General features: G+C 44.3%; 1 protein-coding gene and 1 non-coding gene across 2 annotated transcripts in view; one reads left to right on the top strand and one right to left on the bottom strand.

Annotated features, from left to right (window-relative positions):
* The window catches only part of LOC107402064 (uncharacterized), a 130204-nt gene that overhangs the window by 69723 nt on the left and 39864 nt on the right, over window positions 1–20617 (top strand). Inside the window, exons 35-38 of the mRNA XM_076577794.1 lie at window positions 2110–2247; window positions 2742–2846; window positions 5519–5611; window positions 10506–10723. Of these exons, the coding sequence (XP_076433909.1) occupies window positions 2110–2247; window positions 2742–2846; window positions 5519–5611; window positions 10506–10723 (554 nt within the window). The remainder of the gene's footprint in view (window positions 1–2109; window positions 2248–2741; window positions 2847–5518; window positions 5612–10505; window positions 10724–20617) is intronic.
* On the bottom strand, window positions 9485–9616 carry LOC121831929 (small nucleolar RNA SNORA76). The gene has a single exon (XR_006075524.2). It is a non-coding gene; the product is annotated as a small nucleolar RNA SNORA76 (small nucleolar RNA).

Consider the following 20617-nt stretch of genomic DNA (forward strand, 5'->3'; position numbering starts at 1 on the left):
GATTGTTTAGTGAGTACATGTGACCGTGTCCCAATGCCACTCTGTGGGACTGGAGGGATGGCTCAGCAGTTGAGAACATTTGCTGCTCATTCAGAGGACCCTAGTTCAGTTCCCAGTACCCACAACCACCCTTAACTCCAGGCATGTGATGGCGCCTCTGCCTCCATAGACACCTGAACTTGTACATACAGCACACGATTAAAAACACAAATAGCACAAGGTAGAGGCAGGAGGACCTCTGGGAGTTTGAGGCCCACCTGGTCAAATTCCAGACCAGCCAGGACGATATGGTGAGACCCTGTGTCAAAATAAAATTAAAAAAAAAATTTAAAACCCTTTTTAAAACCCCTTGTGACTCACATACACTCTAGACTCACATTGCCGGTATATCATTACAAGTTCGTGTCCCTGGGCCCCAGTTCCCTTTCCTGTGAGGTGGGCAGCCTGTCCCTTTTCACACAGTGGGCACATCTTTGAATATAATTGATAACCTCCCAATTACATACGACATGTTTACCAGGTCTCCTTAGACTCTTCTTCCTGACCCTCTTGGGGGAGGGGGATCACCACAATCTCCAACGAGCATTTACTGAACACCTACTGTGTGCACAAGGAATAAAACAGTGCTTCTCTCCTCTAGGAAGGAAGAAGGAGCCAAGCAGGCAGTGGGGGCTGAGTGGATTCTAGGCTTGAGTTCCCATAAGTCAGCGGGGCTGTCAGTGGTTCCTCCGATGCTGGCCAGTGACATCCGAGGGGAAACAGTACAGAATGCCAAGTCAGACACTTTCAGGGGTGGCTCCCAGTGGCTTTTATGGGTTCCTCAGCCGGAGATGCTGAGTGACCTCCAGGCCAAACATAGCCACACATGTGTTTTTGTGGCCTGCCTGCCTTGAGAACTGGGAGATTTTAGACAAAGCCTGGATTTCTGCTGTTTATAAGAAAAGAAAAATAAGAAGGTCTGGCCCTGCTTAGACTCAAATCCCAGCTGACAACATCTGGCCAGGAGCAGAGGCTGGAGAGGCCTCTATTTACTGTCCTGCTGCTGTCTGCTCTGCTCAGAGCTGTGCCTTGGCTGGGAGGCAGCTCCACGGGAGAGTGATTGCCTAGGCTCTGGGTTCTAGCCCTGCACTCAAAAAAGAACAGAAAGGTTTTGTCGCATATGCTTTCCCCTGGCTGTTTCCTTTCCTGCCATCTTGGTTCCAAGATAAACCATGTGTGCTTATATAGAGTGAACAATCACACATGAGTCCTGGGCAGGCAGTCGGAGTTCTCCATCAGTACAGACAAGAAGAAATGACACCAACCAGCAATGGCATCACTGGCTTCTGGCACCTGCTGAACGGTTGTTGAGTGAATAATTGATAACTATGTGTTTCCCCTTGTTGGGTTACATATTGCCCCTAATATAGCAACTTAAAACGTCTTTCAGTCCCTGAGCTCAGACCTGCAAAAGAATCTTAAAACCGTGAGCCAGCACCACCGATTCCTTGCAGAGATGCTCTGGAAGAAGCCCCTGCCCCATTCTGCTTCAGAAGCTGCCTGCACTCCTTGGCCCTTCCAAAGACAGCAGAGGAGTTCACACTCTCTGTGTCTGACTGTGACTCTCCTGCTGTCCCTCATAAGGTCCTCATTTAGACAAAGATGGAAACTTGTCCCCATCTCCAGATCCCTGACTCACCTTTGTCCAGAGGCCATGTTGCCTCTGGCTCCAGGGTTAGGATGTGGGTCTTGCTGCTCCCTTCTCCCACTCCAGTTCAGCTTTGACCTTGACACCTCAGGTCAACTATCTAATTTGTGTGCTGATATCTAAGCTGTAGGAAGCTGGCAGTGAAGAAAACAGACTGACTGAGCCCCACTTTATGGGGAGGTTTTAACATTGCTTCATCAAGCCCACCCACCACCTCTAGCTAAGAGCACTGGTGTTGCCCTGCAGGAAGGTCCAGCATGCACCTGGCTCCACTTCCTTTTAAATGAATGCAGGAGACTAGAGTACACTTTGGACATCAATCTCTGGGCCGCTTGCTTTGTTCTCTGGCTTCTGACATGGCTTCTTTTGCATGTGGACATGATGGTGACCTCTCTCCATGCCTCTGGTTCTCACACACTCAGGCTAAGAACAGTGAGGTCAAGGCTACATTAAAAGTCAACCAGAAAGTCATTCTGCATCTGAAGGGTTTACACCAGGGCAGCTCTCAGCACAGAGGGATCCGGCACAGCGTGGCTTTGGATGCCACCCATTCCTCCCAGGTGAGTGTCCCCAGGCTGGGCAAATGTTAGCTAGTGTCTGCCAAGGGGAGCCTGAGAACCTGCTATGGGGTGCACGCCTGTAATCCCAGCACTCAGGAGGTGAATCGGGATGATCAGGGTTCGAGGTCATCCTTAGCTGAAGCCTGAGACTGTTTAACCTGGCTATGTAAATGCTTTTCTTTTAAACTTTTAATTTTTAAATTTTCATATATATGAATATGCCCATGCAGCCCTGTGAATGTGTAGCAGTCAGAGAACAACTTGAAGGAGTCAGTTTTCCGTCCACTATGTGGACCCTTGGACAGAGCTCAGGTCATCAGGTTTGGAGGGGGTGCCTTTACCTGCTGAGCCATCTTGCCAGCCTGAGACCTAAAACAAACAAAAAAACTAAATAAAGTAAAACAAGACAAAACAAAAAATGGAGTATGCGGGGGGAGCTGAGCAGGACCACTTGCAGGAGCGAAGGGCATGATTCCTCTTGGCTGTCTCCCTAGACCCTCCGCTTGAACGGTGGCTTTGACCTCACATGGCCTCGACAAGGAGCATTTGACTTCAGCGTACGTGTACAAGCTGCTACCAACCACAGTGCCACATCCCAGGTCAGAGGCGGGACTCTGCCCCCGTGGAAGGGAAAGGGTCTTAATGATCCACTGAAGGGAACTAGGGCTGTGGCTCAGTTGGTAGAACACTTGCCTGGTGTACACGAAGCCCTGGGATCTATCCCCAGCACAGCATAACCAAGGCATGATGGTTCATAACTGCAATTCCACAGGAAGGTCAGGGGTTCAAGTCCATCCTCAACTGCATAGAGTTTGGAGTCAGGCTGAGCTACATGAGACCTTTCTCCAAAAAATAAAAACAGCCAGTCTCTTTGTTAGGGTTTCTAATGCAGTGACAAAGCACCATAGCCAAGGAAACTTATAAAAGAAAGCATTTAATTTGGCTTACAGGTTCAGAGGTTAGAGTCCATGAAGGTGAAGCACAGGCATGGCACGGGAACACCTTGATCCTCAAGCAGGAAGCAGAGAGTGCATATCAGGGAGGCTTTAAAAAGTAATCACCCCACCCCTGCCACATGACAGACACGCCTCACCCCTGCCACATGGCAGACACACCTCACCCCTGCCACATGGCAGACACACCCCACCGCTGCCACATGGCAGACACACCCCACCCCTGCCACATGACAGACACACCCCACCCCTGCCACATGGCAGACACACCTCCTATTGCTTCCCAAACAGCCGCCTACAGGGAATCAAGCATTCCAAACACCACGTCCAGAGAAGGGGCCCTGTATGAGGTGATGGGAGATAAGAGGGTGGCAAGGTGGCCTGGGAAGCCAGCAGCCTGGTCCTTGTTTAGGTGGGAAGCATGGATGGGTCTCCTGAGTAGATGTTTGCCTTATCAGGACCACTCATTCTCTGACCACACCACGGCCCAGAGCATCTCAGCCCCACACACCCACACCGCAGCCCAGAGCAGCCCTGCCCCACACACCCACACTGCAGCCCAGAGCGGCCCTGCCCCACACACCCACACTGCAGCCCAGAGCGGCCCTGCCCCACACACCCACACTGCAGCCCAGAGCGGCCCTGCTTCACACACCCACACTGCAGCCCAGAGCGGGCCTGCTTCACACACCCACACTGCAGCCCAGAGTGGGCCTGCCCCACACACCCACACTGCAGCCCAGAGCGGCCCTGCCCCACACACCCACACTGCAGCCCAGAGCGGTCCTGCCCCCCCCACACACACTGCAGCCCAGAGCGGCCTTACCCCACACACCCACACTGCAGCCCAGAGCGGTCCTGCCCCACACACCCACACTGCAGCCCAGAGCAGCCTGCTTCACACACCCACACTGCAGCCCAGAGCGGGCCTGCCCCCCCCCACACACACTGCAGCCCAGAGCGGCCCTGCTTCACACACCCACACTGCAGCCCAGAGCAGCCTCCCCCCCCGCCCCGCCCCCCGCCCACTGCAGCCCAGAGCGGCCCTGCCCCACACACCCACACTGCAGCCCAGAGCGGCCCTGCCCCACACACCCACACTGCAGCCCAGAGTGGCCCTGCCCCCCACACACACTGCAGCCCAGAGCGGGCCTGCCCCACACACCCACACTGCAGCCCAGAGTGGCCCTGCCCCCCCCCCCACACTGCAGCCCAGAGCGGGCCTGCCCCACACACCCACACTGCAACCCAGAGCGGCCCTGCCCCACACACCCACACTGCAGCCCAGAGCGGGCCTGCCCCACACACCCACACTGCAGCCCAGAGCGGCCTTACCCCATGTACCTACTCAAGGATCCAAGCAGGTGCCAGTGAGAGGGCGGAGAATTCGTGGTGTCTCTGAGGGCCGGGCCTTTCAGTAGGACCATCACTCCAGCCAGAACTCAGGAAAACCCACCTGGCTGTGGGGAAGGCTGGGAAATGTAGTTTAGCTGTGCATCTAGGAGGAAACCCATGATTCAGTCCCCTAGAGAAGCTGCTGTGGGTGGATTTCTGCGTTCATTCATCCCATGTGCACACCATGTGTCTGCCTTATGCCAGCCTCCGCTGGGTGATGGGTGGTGTCTTAGGGTTTTATTGCTGACAAGAGACACCATGACCACAGAAAGTATTATAAAGAAAACATTTAATTGCGGTGGGCTTACAACTTCAGAGGTTCAGTCCATTATCATCATAGCGGGAAGCAGGGCAGCATGCTGGCAGACACGGTGCTGGAGAAGGAGCTGAGAGTTCTGGATCCACAGGCAGCAGAAGAGAAGACTCTGTACCACACTGGGCACAGCTTGAGCATGAGACCCGAAAGCCAACCCCACAGCGACACTTCCTCCAACAAGGCCACACCTCCTAATGGTGCCACTCACTATGGCCAAACATTCAAATATGAGAGTCTGTGGGGGCCATTCCTATTCTAACCACCACAGGTGGCTTAGACTTGTCTCCATCTCCAAGGAGTTCTGAAGCCAGTGAGTGCCCAGCTCATTCAAGTTCAGTTCCTAGCCCTATGCTCACTAGCTGTGTGACCTTAGGTAAGTCACTTAGTGCCTGTGGACTCAGTTTTGCCAGCTATAAAATGGGGTGGTAGAGCAGTGTGAGGTTCAACAAGGTGATGGTCAGGGAGCTAGGAGCACAGTGTGGGATTCATGGTCAGGGTCCAACAGGAGGCGGGGGCAACATGAAAGGAGCACCCCAACACCAGCTCTCCAGTGCCTTACTAAGGACAATGGAATCTCACCCCTATACCCTTTCCTATACCCCAATAGGTCTTGGTCCAGCTGAACAAATCAAGCTCCCACTTGGCATTTTTCTTGCAGCTCCATCCTCCAGACGGCCTTGCCTTCCCACCCAGCTTACAGGTATGGATATTGCTCGTGAGATGACCTTGAATTGCCTCCCAGGTGTCTCCTCATTGCTCACAGGAAGAGTGGGTAGGAGGAGGGGATGGAGACCTCTGAGCTCCAGCAGAATCAAGGCCAGATGGCAGGGGACCTTCAGTCATTGCCTAGGCCAAGCGGTCTTTAACTCTGGGGCATGAAGGCTTGGGCTTAGACATGGAGAGAACTCTAATTTTCCTCCTAACCCTGTCCTGTGTTGTTGTCTAGGCAAAGCCATGGTGTCTAAGTTAGGGTTTCTATTGCTGTGAATAGACATCATGACCATGGTAACTCTTATAGAGGAAACCCTTTAATTGGGGCTGGCTTACAGTTTCAAAGGTTTATTCCATTATCATTGTGGTGGGACATGGCGGCATGCAGGCAGACATGGTGCTGGAGGAGCTGAGAGTTCTACATCTGGATCCACAGACAACAGGAAGTGAACTCTGTACCACACTGAGCATAGCTTGAACATAGGAGACCGCAAAGGCCACTCCCACAGTGACACATTTCCTCCAATAAGGCCACACCTACTCCAACAAAGCCATACCTCCTAATAGTGCCACACCCTATGGGGGCCATTTTCTTTCAAACTACCATGAAGCATTAATCTAATTAATCTTTATCAATAAAAAAATTGGGAGTCAAATATTGGGGTAAGAACCTGAAGGGATTGGAGAACCAGGAGAAGCAGTGGTTGCTTTATACCTCTTCTGTTCCTCAGTCCACAGGGCAGAGATCCTCTCTGAGTGCTGCCTTACCACTTCCTGTCTCCTCTATAGCCCTACACAATCTATGGTCAGCTACTGACTAACTCCACCCTCTGACTCCAAGCAAGCTTTATTTGTCAGAACACAATCAATATCTCACAACATTTCCCCCTTTTTGTCTAAATAAAAAGCTAAGGTTTTAGCTAGCATACTAAAACTATATACAATAAATATAATAACTATATACAAATATATACAGGCAATAATTACATTAACAATGTCTAGTCCATTTGCATTTAACAGATTCAGAGAAAATACTCCATTATCTATCCTATCTTGGTGAATCCAAAGTGTTGTATCTAATTCACTATTTTAACTTGCATTGCCAACCACAAACTATTTCTTTCTGTCTCTCAACCTTATATACTTTACACCTCTTTTATGAGTGTCTTTTTCTGAATTTGTTAAAAAGGAAAACTATATCTATCTAGTCTTCAACTCCATCAGAGACCTGAGAAGGATATAATATTACCTAAGTAAATAGGAAGTGCAGAGCAAACAACTTCCAAAACTAAGAAATGATAGAGACAGCTGGCTGCCTGGACAGTCACCCAAAGTCCCTCTGCAATATTGGGGCATCCATCTTTGACCTATAGGCCTAGAATATCTGACAGACTTTTCTGTGAAGCAGGATTTTTGAAGGACTGTCCTATCTAGTCTTTGCAAGGTTCGGCAGTCACTTTCTTTTGTGTCCTGCTTGTCCATTTTGGACAGCATACTGTCAGCAGTTTCTTGCCCAGTAGCTAACTTTTGCCACAAAGAAAGTAAACTCCACATGGAGTTTCTTCAATGCTCATCATCTTCTCCGAAGTAGATTGGTGCTACCAGGAGCAGACATGTCTCACTGTCATAAAAAACAACAACAAAAAAACCCCCTTATATTATTAAAACACCTTAAATGCCATATTCTGTAGATCTCTGAATTGTTTAAAGACATCTGTCTATCTAAAATATATTTATTTGACCTTGAAAACATACCTAACATGACTACAAGTTTGATTGTAATAGGTGACTGACTATTACAAGTTTGACTGTAATAGGTGACTGACCTGCATTTTATTATTATCCTAAATAGTTTGTAATAATAATTTTCAAGGACTATAAATTTACATTACATTGTTAAATGAGTTGTATAAGTACAATACCTTGAACAAGAATAGAAATGTATGTATAATATGTTCTAACAAAAATAATCTTATAATTTGTATCAATATACAAAAATATCTTAAACAAGAGTAGAAACATATTCATGGTATTATAAAAATAACCTCAAATTTGTATTAATATACAAAAATCCATACCAATGTAAAATATTTAAGAGTAGTAGTTTTTTTGTTTAAAAGTAGATTCAATAATCTACTCTTTCATCCTATCATTTCTATATCCTCCCTTTTTTCTTTTCAGAACAAGATCCCTGAATCTAATCTCCTTTGTTCAGCTTTTTTCCTGACTGCTACCAATAACAACTTGTAACCAACCCCCCTAAACAATGACAATTATCCTTAACCCAATGAATGACCAAAATCCACCCACACCACCTCTTGGGAATGTGGGCATCGTGTTCTTAAAATTACTTTCTGCTGTCTGAGGGTGATGGCATCTTTAGGGGACCCTGAAAAATTGGGATAATTGTCCTGGGAGAGATAGCTGTATCATTTGCTGTCCAGTCTCTGTGTAATGGGAAAATGCAGCGCTTATCTCAAGTCCTGGATAGAGTAGTCTGTGAGGCTGGACCATCTCAGCTAACCACCTAGAAACTGTTCTGAGCAGTTTGTAGTCCAAAGTTGATCTTTGGGTGGTGTTTGTCAGCTTAGTGGTGTTATCATAGTCCAGGTGAATCGTTGTTGTGGAGCCCCATCCTCATTTTGGAGACTGCAAAGGTTGCTGTTAGGAATGGTCATAGTTCACTTCAGACTTAAACATTTTAATTATCATATGGCAGATTTCGAAGAGGTTAAAGGACCATAATTTGTTATGTACATCCAGAGTACCAAAACTTAATTCCTAGTTGCCTGATAGAAACTCAAACCTGAAATCATCCAGTATAGGGAACTAGATGAAACACTTTTCTAGAATTAGTTAGTACTCTATATGACCATTAATATCATGGCAAAAAGTTTAATATATATATATATATATATATATATATATATATATATATATATAAATCTTATAAATTTTGAGATGATATTTATATGTCTGTAGAGAACAGTAGAGACAAACATTTGAAAAGACTTATGAAATTTTATTTTGTTGGAAATGTGATATACTAATAGGCCAATTTACTCTTTTTCATTTTCTCTGGATGATTTGTCCTTTTTCTTTAGATGTCTCATTTGTTCAGTGGTCTTCAGATTCCTTAGCTGAATGTCTTCATTCTCCTGGAAAGACAAAAACAAAACCCTGCCCCAACCCTAACTTTGGGGAGGTTCTCTTTTGGCAAGTTATATCTAATCAAATGAAAAGCATTTGTTAGTCTTATAAGTTAGTTTAGATTGAATGGTCACACTGTTTGATGAACTATCACCTCTTCTAATAAAGAGGTCTCTCTTCGAATCTAATCTTTATCACCTTTGATGGTATCTTTAGCTTTTCTTCTTCTATGGAAAAAAAGCAAAACCTCTTCCCCAATGTAACACATATCTTGGTTTCCATTCTGAGGTCAACACATCTTTAAAGTATATAGGCTGATTTACTTTGGTAGTTTTTTCTATTATCCAATGTCTCTCTGCAGCTGTCCATCCTTTCTCATTAGCATTCAAAAAATTTAATAAATAATTATTAATAAATAATTCAAAAAAGTTAATAAAGCATTGTGCAATCTATCTCTGGAGGGTCTTTATTACCCCTTTCTGTTTCTTTTTTTCTTTTCTCTTTTTTCTTTCTTTTTTCTTCTTTTTCTTTCTTTTTTCTTTTTTTTCTTTTTTCTTTTTTTTCATTTTTTTCTTTTTTCTTTTTTTCCTTTTTTCTTTTCTTTTTCTTTTTTCTTTTTTTCATTTTTTCTTTTTTCTTTTTCTTTTTTTCTTTTTTCTTTTTTTCCTTTTCTTTTTCTTTTTTCTTTTTTTCTTCTTTTCTTTTTTTTTCAGCCTGTACCTAGCAGTTAAAAGGGCCGCCCATGATGGGCAGGCGGCCCCAGTTATGCGCTAGCAATTGCTATGGCGCCGCAGCTTAACCCCCGGCACCACGAGGAAGGACGCCGGGGGCTCAAAGGCAGCGCGTCGGGGACAGTGACACACGGACACCAGCCTTAGAGTCAAACACACTTTATTCAGAGGCTTGTGGGAAGGGTGGAGAGGTCCACGCTGTCTGTTGTCCTCCACTGGGCAGATCTTCGCCATCGGCCGGTCGCTAAGAGCCCCTTTCTGTTTCTTAAGCATATCTTTTTAGAGTTTGATTAGCAAGCTTTGAGCGTAGTGCAAGATAACCTTGAATTCTGGATCCTCCTGTGTCTACCTCCAGAGTGCTGGGATTACAGGCATGCACCACCAAACCCACCTTATGCATCTTCCCCACTTCTAAGGGCCTTGGTAGATAGCCCAGGCTGACTTGAAATAATAACTCCTATCTCAAGCCCCAGGTGCTGGGATGATAGGCGTGTACCATTTGGCTTAAGAACCAAATTTTGCCCATGTAGAGCCACACTGACTGGTCTGGGACTGTACAGCCTACTGGGCCCCTGAGGAGCAGGAGGCAGTCAGGGGACAATGGCATGTTCTAGAAGCTCTTGGCCACAGCTACACATGGGAGTTTAAGTCATCCTCCTTTCTCTCTACTTGTCTCTCTTTTTGAGGCAAGGTCTCCCTTTGTAGCCCTCAAACTCATGATCCTCCTGCCTCAGTGTCTTAAGTGCTGGGATGACAGGCATGTGCCAGCTTAGGTGTCCTCTGCTGCGTCAAATATTGATGTGAGCTCTGGAGCTAAGGATCAGTTAGGACCCAGACTCAGGGGCTGGGGTTGGGACGTTAGCCTGGTTTCTCCTATTTGTTATCAGGGAGCCCTTGGAGTTGCCCCGGGCTTGAGTGTCTCTTGGAGGGAGGCCATGCTCACCCAGGCCTCTGCCGACCCTTCATCCCTTCCAGCTTCCTGCCCTCTCTGCCTTCCTACAGGTGCAGGCTGCCACAGTACGTCACAAGGGACGCAGAGTGGACATGTCCCTGTCTGTGCATGTGTCCGGCCGTGAGCTGCTTCTGTTAGAGGTGGACACCAGCAAGCAACACATCAGGAGCCGCTGGGGCTGGGACTTGAGGGTCTCTCTCCACCAGGCTGTCTTCAGCACCCCCAGAACCCTTCAGCTACAGCTGGCCTTCATGGTCACCCCAGCAAGGTAGCGGCCCCTGGGTGCCCCAAAGCCTTAGGACCTCCAGGGACCGAGGCTAGTGTCCTGCTTGGGAGAAGCCATCCCCGCAGGCCCCTGATCCTTGAGACTGCCTGGATCAGCTCTGATGTAACGTTCTTGGCAGGAAGGCTCTGAGGGCAGGAGGCAGCATTAGTTTTTCACACACTCCTCTACTCATATACTCTGAAACCGAGGCAGGATTGTGAGTTTGAGTCCAGGCAGAGCCACAGAGGAGGACCTTATCTCAAATGGTTTCTTTCCCAGAAGAAGAAAACAAGTCACCACAGTCGCAGGGACTCCCCAGTTCCCGCCTTTCTGCTCTCTGACCTTTCAGTGGAGCACCCAGGATGCCACGTAGTTGAGAACCTGGGGCTGCGGGCTGGGTCGGACCCAGGACTGCTATTCCTTCCTCTGGATCCCAGGACTTCCATACCCTAGTTGCTCAGCCATCTGCCTGATTGTATCCTTATCCCCATCTATCAAGGCTTGAGGCAGATTATTATTATTATTATTATTATTAATTTGAAACAGGGTCTCACGGTGTAGCCCTGGCTGTCCAGGAACTCACTCTGTAGACCAGGCTGGCCTCAAACTCACAGAGATCTGCCTGCCTCTGCCTCCCGAGTGCTGGGACTAAAGGTGTGGTCGCCACGCTGATTTGAGGCAGATTATTAAACATGAGTACTCTTCTGTCGTCTGTCAGCATGACAGAGCCTAGGTCTGGTCTGGAAGGATCTCAGTAGAGGGCTGGAAGGTGAGTTCTCAAGCTCTGAGGCCATATGGTGAGGCGCTGAGAACAGGGCAGTGTGAGCTGCTCAGAAACTGAGCAGGACCATGCTCTAGTAAAACTTGGCTGTAAAAGTGGTTCTGGGAAGACTGATTACCAGCCTTGCTCTGGGTTAACCAATAAAGCGCATGAGGCAACTGGCAACTGGCAAATGAAAAGTAGGAAGAAGTGGGCGGTGCTTGAGGTGCTGCTGGCAGGACAGCGCGTGCCAAACCTGTTGGGGGCCACGACCCAGCTCAGCAGTCCCCAGTTCATCCAGCTGTAAACCACCTCACAGAGCAGACCTTAAACATGAGCGTAAACACAAACGTGAGCATCCGAGCTCCAATTACTGCCACATGTCTGTCTCCTCATCGGGATGGTGGGGATTGCGGCATGGTTAGCCCTCCCAGGGCTCCTGTGAGGAGTCTCATAAGGCACTTGGCAGTGACCGTGCGTGGGGCAGTGGTCATCAAGACTGATCTGTCACGGCACTGGGCAGTGGGGCAAAGGACAGAACCACTGGATTGTTTACCTGTAGCCTTCACACAATCAGCTCCCGTCTAACCTGTCACTCAGCCAGACGTGTGCCAGGCTGGGGGCCGGGGAGGGCAGGGGACCATCAAGCGGCAGCCTGTCCTCCAGTCAGTTTATCAATCAAAACCCACATCCCAAGGCCTGCCTTCTTTGTCTCTTAGTGGGGAAAGTGGTAAGACCCTTGAAAAGGAGGAGCATAGGGAGATGGCCTTCCGTGTGAAGCAGGGTCCCACAAGGGCTAGTCCCTGCCTGGGTTAGTATTTCCACCTGACTCCCTAGTGGACAGACAGAAGTCTCTGTGTCGAGGGCACACGGCTAGAGAATGGCACCACTGGTGTTTGAACCCAGGCTTGCCCGACTCCAAAGCCTGTGGTCTGGGTGCCCAACTTCCCTGCCTCCCTTTGCACGGAGCCCTGGTAGAGCTCCCTGCAATGGTTCTCAAGTGTTTACCATCTCTGTGTTTGTTGCTTTCCTGGTCTGGAAGAAAATAGCTGCAAGAAGCAGCTTGGGAGGCAGTTACTCTGGCTCACAGTTTGAGGGCTGTGGTGGTAATCTAATTGTATTGAAATATTATTTTGATTTGTACTGAAATATTAATTTGATTGTATGTTAATAAATAAAGTTGTCTGGGGGTCAGAGCTATTAGAGCCATAGCAAGAGTGTGGCGGTGGTGGCACACGCCTTTAATCCCATAGATATCTGTGTGTTCAGGGTCAGAGCTATTAGAGCCATAGCAAGAGTGTGGCGGTGGTGGCACACGCCTTTAATCCCATAAGATCTCTGTGTGTTCAGGGATACAGCCAGCATTGGAGACATATGCCTTTAAGACCTAGGGGGCTGTACATTCAGACAGTGACGAGGCAGTCATGTGTTTGGGTTTACAACCAATGAGAAGGCAGAACAACATACTTTAAAAATACGAACCGACAGGAGGTAGGTCTCTTTTCGCGAAGCTGGGACAGCAGGAGGAAGGGTGAGATTTTAGCTCTGAGCTCTGACCTCTCGGCTTTCTCTTTTACATTGTTTCTGTGTTTCTTATTTAATAAGACGGTTGGTTACATCTACATCTGGCGCCCAACGTGACAAGAATCCATTAAAAACTGCTTGGCTTGGCGGCAGGTCCGCTTTCCCGCAAGGGCGGCAGGCGGCCCGCGGCGGCGGCGGCAGCGGCGGCACACGGCGGCCGGCGGCGATCGGCTTGTTAGTCCGAGCTGCTGGCGTCCTAGTCCGGGTAGCAACTTCTAGCCCGGGCCTAGGTCTGTGAGCAGCTTGCCTAAAGCCGGTGCTACAAACAACTCAGACCTGCCCTGCCTGTAAAGCCAACGCACGTGGTCGGAGCTTAAGGAAGCCAGACCCAAGCCTTGACTCGGCACAAGAGGGAACACGTGGCTGCATTTAAGCTTTAGCCGGCTACGCTTTCTTGTGCGTTCTCTCTTCTCTCTCTCTCTCTCTCTCTCTCTCTCTCTCTCTCTCTCTCTCTCTCTGGATTTACACCTGGGACACTAGGTGGCTGCTTTGAAAATCCCCTCGGATTTCTACTGTTCTACGCAGATTTGGTAAGTCATAATATATCAGATATTTTAAAGGAAACTATCTAAAAGAGAATTTTTTTTCCACATTAAAAAACAAATGGGTTTTATGTGTGCATTGGAAGAAAATTGGTTTTTGTTCGAAATTTTAGGCAGTCTGGCAATGGAACAACTATATAATATTAGTATTGGTGGAATTATGCACCTCATCACTATAATAATCCACATTTTAATATTTAAAAAGATAGTCCATTTAAGTGCCAGGATAACAGCGTTAGAAGAACTTGTTAAACCTGTAAAAATTCAGACAGAAGAAATTAACAGTGAAGTTGTTTCAAGTCGGGATCATAAGGTTGCAGAAAGAAAGCCTGTTTTCACACAGTCACCCTTAATTTATCCTGTAACAGTACAGCAGATGCCTGATCAAATAGCTACACAAAATACTTGGGCTCCAATTGAAATGTTGGATTTAAAAAGGTTTAAGGAGGCAATAGTATCTTATGGCATGCATTCCCCATATGTAAAGCAAATGTTAAACACTTGGTCAACATATAATAGGATAGTACCACAGGACTGGCGGGACCTCGCACAAGGTGTTCTGGAACCCAGCCAGAGACTTCAATTTCTGACTTGGTTTAAGGAGGAGGCTAAAAACATAGAAAAACAGTGGAGGGATAAAGGAGTACAAGTTTGCCAGGATCAGCTTATGGGCGAAGGCCAATATGCTTCAGCACAAGCACAATGTTTATATGATGTCCAAACCCTAATTTTATGTCGAACGGCAGCCTTGAATGCATGGGACAAAGTTGAGGAACCAGGAAAAAAATCTGAGTCATTTACAAAGGTGAAGCAAGGCCCAAAAGAGTCTTTTACAGATTTTTTACAAAGACTGGCTTCAGCAGTAAAGAGAACGGTCTCGGATTCAGAAGCTGGTAAGGCAATAATTGAATCTTTGGCCTTTGAGAATTCGAATGCAGCATGCAAAAGAATAATCAGGCCATTAAGGGCAAGATCTGCACCTATGGAAGATTGGATTAGAGAAACAATTAATGTTGAAGCTGATGAGCATGATGATACATGGGTAGGAGAAGTAATTTCAAAAGGTTTGAGGAGTGTTAGATGTTTTGGATGTGGAAAGCAAGGACATTTGAAAAGGGACTGTAGACAGGTCATTTCCAGAAACAATGTTTCTTCAAGGAACAATGGCAACAGAATGCCCCTTCCTTCTGGAGTATGCAGAAGGTGTGGTAAGGGAAAACACTGGACCAACGAATGTAGATCAACAAAGGACAGACAGGGTAATCCTTTGCCTCAGTCTTCGGGAAACTCCCAGAGGGGCCTCAGGCAGGCCCCCAGTGCAAATCCAGTTCAAACCTTTCCGGCAGCCATAGAGGAAATGCCTGCTCTGGAGAGCGATTAAATAACCAAATGCCTATTGGAATAAATCATGCTGGTCAGAATGATGAAACAGAGAGAATAGAAAATTCAGGAGAAAACATAAAGAAAATTTTTTGGCAAACTTCTATTAATGAACAAAGACCAAAATTAACGATAAAAATAAATGGTGTTTTGTTGTCTGGTCTGGTAGACACAGGTGCGGACGTTACCATAATTGCACCAGAATTTTGGCATCCAACTTGGCCTCTTCAGGAGGTAAACGTTCAACTGTTAGGAATTGGGACATTATCTCAGGTGAAACAGAGTGCAAGATGGCTCGAATGTATAGGTCCAGAAGGACAGAGAGGAAAATTAAAACCATATGTGGCTAACATAACTATGAACCTGTGGGGTCGAGACTTGTTGCAACAATGGAATACTCAGATTAACATCCCTCCAATCTCAGAAACAAATCATAAACTAGCACATGTTACTGAGAGAAATATTAGAAGATATTGTTCTAATGAGTGGTCACCAGCCATCCATATTATACAAGAACAGGGCACAATAACTGATGATCTTCCAAAGACACCAACAGCTCTACCTTTAAAATGGTTAACAGACAAGCCTGTATGGGTCCAGCAATGGCCTTTAACAACAGAGAAACTCCAGGCTTTAGAAGAGCTGGTAGAAGAACAGTTAAATGCTCAGCATATTGAAGAATCAACCAGCCCTTGGAATTCTCCTGTATTTGTTATTAAAAAGAAATCTGGTAAATGGAGAATGGTAACAGACCTTAGGGCAATTAACAAAGTAATTCAGCCAATGGGTTCTCTACAATCTGGGATGCCTTTGCCTACTCTGTTACCAAAAGGATGGCCTCTCATAGTTATTGATTTAAAAGACTGTTTCTTTTCAATACCCTTACAAGAAAAAGACAGAGAAAGATTTGCTTTTACAGTGCCTACTTATAATAATTCTCAACCAGTTAAAAGATTTCAATGGAGGGTCCTCCCACAGGGAATGTTGAATAGCCCAACTCTGTGCCAATATTTTGTACAACAGCCATTGGAAGTGATACGTAAAAAATTTCCTAAATCTATAATTTATCATTATATGGACGATATTTTACTAGCTGACTCAAATGCAGATACTTTAGAAATAATGTTTGAAGAAGTAAAGAAAATTTTGCCTCGCTGGGGATTACAAATTGCTCCTGAAAAGATACAAAGAGGAGATTCTATTAATTATTTAGGATATAAAATAGAGCTACAAAAAATTAGACCCCAAAAGGTGCAAATTCGGAGAGATAGACTACAGACTCTTAATGACTTTCAAAGATTATTTGGAGATATTTCTCATCTACGAACTATTGTTGGGGTAAAAAATGATGAACTGACTAATTTGTTCAAAACCTTAGAAGGTGACAAGGACTTAAATAGTCCAAGAGAATTATCACCTGAAGCTGAGAAAGAATTAGCCTTGGTAGAAAAGAAAGTGCATGAAGGACACGTGAATCGTATTGATCCAAAGCTGGATTGCATTTTGGTTATCTTACCTTCTAGGCGTTCTCCTACTGGAATATTAATGCAGAGGGAAGATATTATATTGGAATGGATATTTTTACCAAATAAACCAAATAAAAAATTAAAAACTTATGTGGAAAAAATCTCTGACTTGATTTACAAAGGAAAAATGAGACTTCGTCAATTAGCAGGCATAGACCCAGCAGAAATTGTCGTACCATTAACTAAGGAGGACATTGAAAAATTATGGACAGAAAGTGAACCTTGGCAAAGAGCTTGCAGTAATTTTTTGGGAGAAATTAACAGCAAATATCCCAAAAGCAATAGAATTGATCTTATAAAGAGAGCTGAATGGATCTTGCCTCGAATTGTACGGCAAAAACCCATATCTGGAGTTCGTACATTTTATACAGATGCCAACAAAGAAGGAAAGGCAGGTTACAAATCAGAAAATTTAAGTAAAGTGGTTCAAAGTCCGTATAATTCAGTGCAAAAATCAGAATTGTATGCTATTCTGTTGGTATTAATGGATTTTTCAGAACCTCTCAACATAGTAACTGACTCTCAGTATGCTGAAAGAGTGGTGTTACATATTGAGACTGCAGAATTTATCCCTGATGCTTCAGAATTAACTTCACTATTTATTCAATTACAAGATACAATCAGGAAAAGGAATCATCCTTTATATATAACTCACATTCGATCCCATACTGGTCTGCCAGGCCCTCTAGCACAAGGCAATGAAGAGATTGATAAATTATTGATAGGAAATGTGCTGGAGGCCTCAGAATTTCATAAAAAACATCACGTTAATAGTAAAGGTTTAAAAAAGGATTTTTCCATAACCTGGCAACAAGCCAAAGAAATAATAAAGAAATGTCCTACTTGTTCCTTCTACAATCAGACGCCATTACCAGCAGGATGTAACCCAAAGGGTACTCAGAGAAATGAAATCTGGCAGATGGACGTGTTTCACTTTGCAGAATTTGGAAAATTGAAATATGTACACCACACTATCGATACTTATTCAGGATTTCAATGGGCAACTGCTTTGAGTTCTGAAAAAGCTGATTCTGTAATCACTCATTTGCTAGAAGTTATGGCCATCATGGGTATACCTGCACAAATCAAAACTGACAATGCTCCATCATATGTCTCTGTTAAAATGAAACAGTTTTTTGCTTATTACAATATAAAGCATATTACAGGCATACCACATAATCCTACAGGTCAAGCAGTTATAGAAAGATCAAACAGAACTCTAAAGGATATGCTAAATAAACAGAAATGGGTAACAAAAACCCCCAGAAATAGACTGCATAATGCTCTTCTAACTTTGAATTTTCTGAATGCCAATGAGAAAGGAACAACAGCTGCAGAGAGACATTGGATAATAGAAAAAACTACAGAATTAAATCAGCCTATATACTTTAAGGATGTGCTGACCTCAGAATGGAAACCAGGGTATGTATTACATTGGGGACGTGGTTTTGCTTTTATTTCTACAGGAGAAGATAAGCTGTGGGTACCATCAAAATTGATAAAGGTTCGATTTGAACAAGAGAGACCTCTTAATTAGAGGAGGTGATAGTTCATCAACCAGCATGAACATCCAATTTAAACTAACTTGTATCAATAACACATGCCTTTTCATTTAATCTGATAATAACTTGTCAAAAGGAAACATCCCCAAAATTAGTCTTGGGGAAAGGTTTTTGTTTTTGTCTTTTAGGAGAATGAAGGTTAAGGAATCTGAAGAACACTGGACAAATGAGACAACTGAAGAAAAGGGACAAATCATCTATCCCAAGAAACAGAGTGAAACGGTGTATGGGTATATATTATCTAAAAAAAATTTTATGTCTTCCTAAATGTTTGTTTCTGCTTTTCTCTAAAGATTTAACACTATTGGTCTTCTAACAGTCCCAGTTCAATTAAAATTTAAAGCTGACTTTGGAGTTGGAGAATGGCTCTCTCCTTCTTTAAAATCAAGCATGTTGTTAAAAGGAAAATGCAAACTCCCTGTATCATGCCAGAATAAGAGCCATTTTCTGCTATGGTACAGGACAAAAGCAAAATTAATTAAGGGACTATTCTATTACTAATCTCAACTCTTTGATTCTATTCTGATTCTTTAAACTGTTCTCAAAGTATAAATTTTATATCAAAATTTACAAGATTAATATATATTATATTAATATATATATACATTTTAAACTTTGTTAAGATATGAATGGTCACATAGAGTACTAACTAATTCTAGAAAAAAGGCTAGCTGCATATATATGTTTTTGTGTTCGAGTCTCTTATCAGTTTTCTGCAGGAAATCACGGCCTGGCCTAACATCAACTGAAGTCTCCAGAAAGAAGATGGGGCCCCACAACAACAACAATTCCACGTGGACAATAATAATATTAAGCTGACAAACATCATCCACAGATCAGCTATGAACTACAAGATGCTCAGAGCAATTTTGAGATGACTAGCTGAGATGATTCAGTCTCAAAGACTACTTGAATAAGGACTTGAGATAAACCCTAAACTTTGGCATTATACACAGACTGGATAATGAAGGATATAGTTACCTCTCCTAGAATTTGACAATTAACCTAAAATTTTTCTTTCAGGATAAAGAAAACTTCGCCCATACCCAGCAGGAAGCAATTTTAAGAATACGACGCCCACATTCCCAAAGAGGTGGTGTGGGGCGGGTGGTTTTTTGGTCTTTTTAATGGGTTTTGGGTCTGGGATAATTTTCAGTATTTAGGGGGGTTGGTTACAAGTTATTGTCAAGGGTTAGGAAAAAGGCTAAGCAAAGGAGATTAGATTTAAGGTTCTTGTTTAAAAAAAAAAAAAAAAGAAAGAAAGAAAGAAAGAAGGAAAAAAAAAAAAGAAAGAAAAGAGAAAGACAATTACTAGTTTTAAATACTTTACATTGGATTGAATTGTTTTATATTGTACACAAATTTGAAACTGATATTGTTAGAAAATGCTATATGTATATTTCTAATTGTATTTATTCCATCCATTTAACAATGTAATGCAAATTTCTGATCCTTGAATGTTATTATTATCAACTATCAGGATATAAAGAAATGAAAGCTAGTAGTTAGACATTATCATAGAACTTGTAGTCATATTAGATATGTTTTAAAAATTGAGCAGAGATGTTTTAGACAGGTCATCTTCAAACCCTTCAGAGATCTACAGAATATGGCATTTAAAATGTTTTAATAACTTAGAAAATTTTTCTTTTTTGAGACATGTCGGCTCCTGGCAGTACCAATCTACTTTAGAGAAAATATGGGCATTGAAGAAACTGCATATGGAGTCAACTTTCATTCTGGCAAAAGTTAGCCACTGGACAACAAAGTATCCTCGAATCAACAGGACAAAATGGACAGACAGATCACGAAACAAGGGACTACTGATTCTTGCCAAAACAAGTGTGGTTATGGCTTTATCAAAAGGCATCTTCTGAGGCCAGGACAATATGGCCCCATCCCTGAAGTGGCCTTCGCATCCGGAAAAGGTACGGTGCCCTTTTCTTCGAAGGCAGCTTAACAGGCAGAGGGCCGATGGATTCTGTTGTACAATGGAACAGCAGCTGAAAGCTCATGCCTCTCAAAAGTAGACTGGCATTTAATAGAGGGATGTGGAGAAGAAGGGGATGCTGAGATGAAGCCATATATACACAGCCAAGAAGAATGGACAGCTGAATTAAAAAACTGTCAACAATTTCCAGAATTTAAAATCCTGAATCATGACAGGACACTAGTGGAATTCAGGTGTTTCTGGTACGTGGACTGCTCTCACCCAATGTGAGGTTGAACTGTTGACCTTGTGTACATCCTACTTCACAAATGAGTCTGTCAGATACACTAAGCCTATAGGCTGAAGATGATGCCCCAACACTGCGGAGAAACCTCAGGTGACTGCCCAGGCAGCTGGCTGTTTCTGTCAACTCACAAAATTTTTTGGAAGTTGCTTGCATGCACTTCCTGTTTTTATTTTTGTTAGCTAATATTATTCCCTTCTTGGGTCTCTGAGGGAGTTGAAGATTAGTTAGTTATGGTTGAAGATTAGTTAGTTATAGTTGAAAATTAATTAGGATAGAAAGTACATTAGATACATCTTGGAATTATCA

The sequence above is a fragment of the Peromyscus maniculatus genome, chromosome 8 (genome assembly GCF_049852395.1).
Source record: "Peromyscus maniculatus bairdii isolate BWxNUB_F1_BW_parent chromosome 8, HU_Pman_BW_mat_3.1, whole genome shotgun sequence".
NCBI classification, from domain to species: domain Eukaryota; kingdom Metazoa; phylum Chordata; class Mammalia; order Rodentia; family Cricetidae; genus Peromyscus; species Peromyscus maniculatus.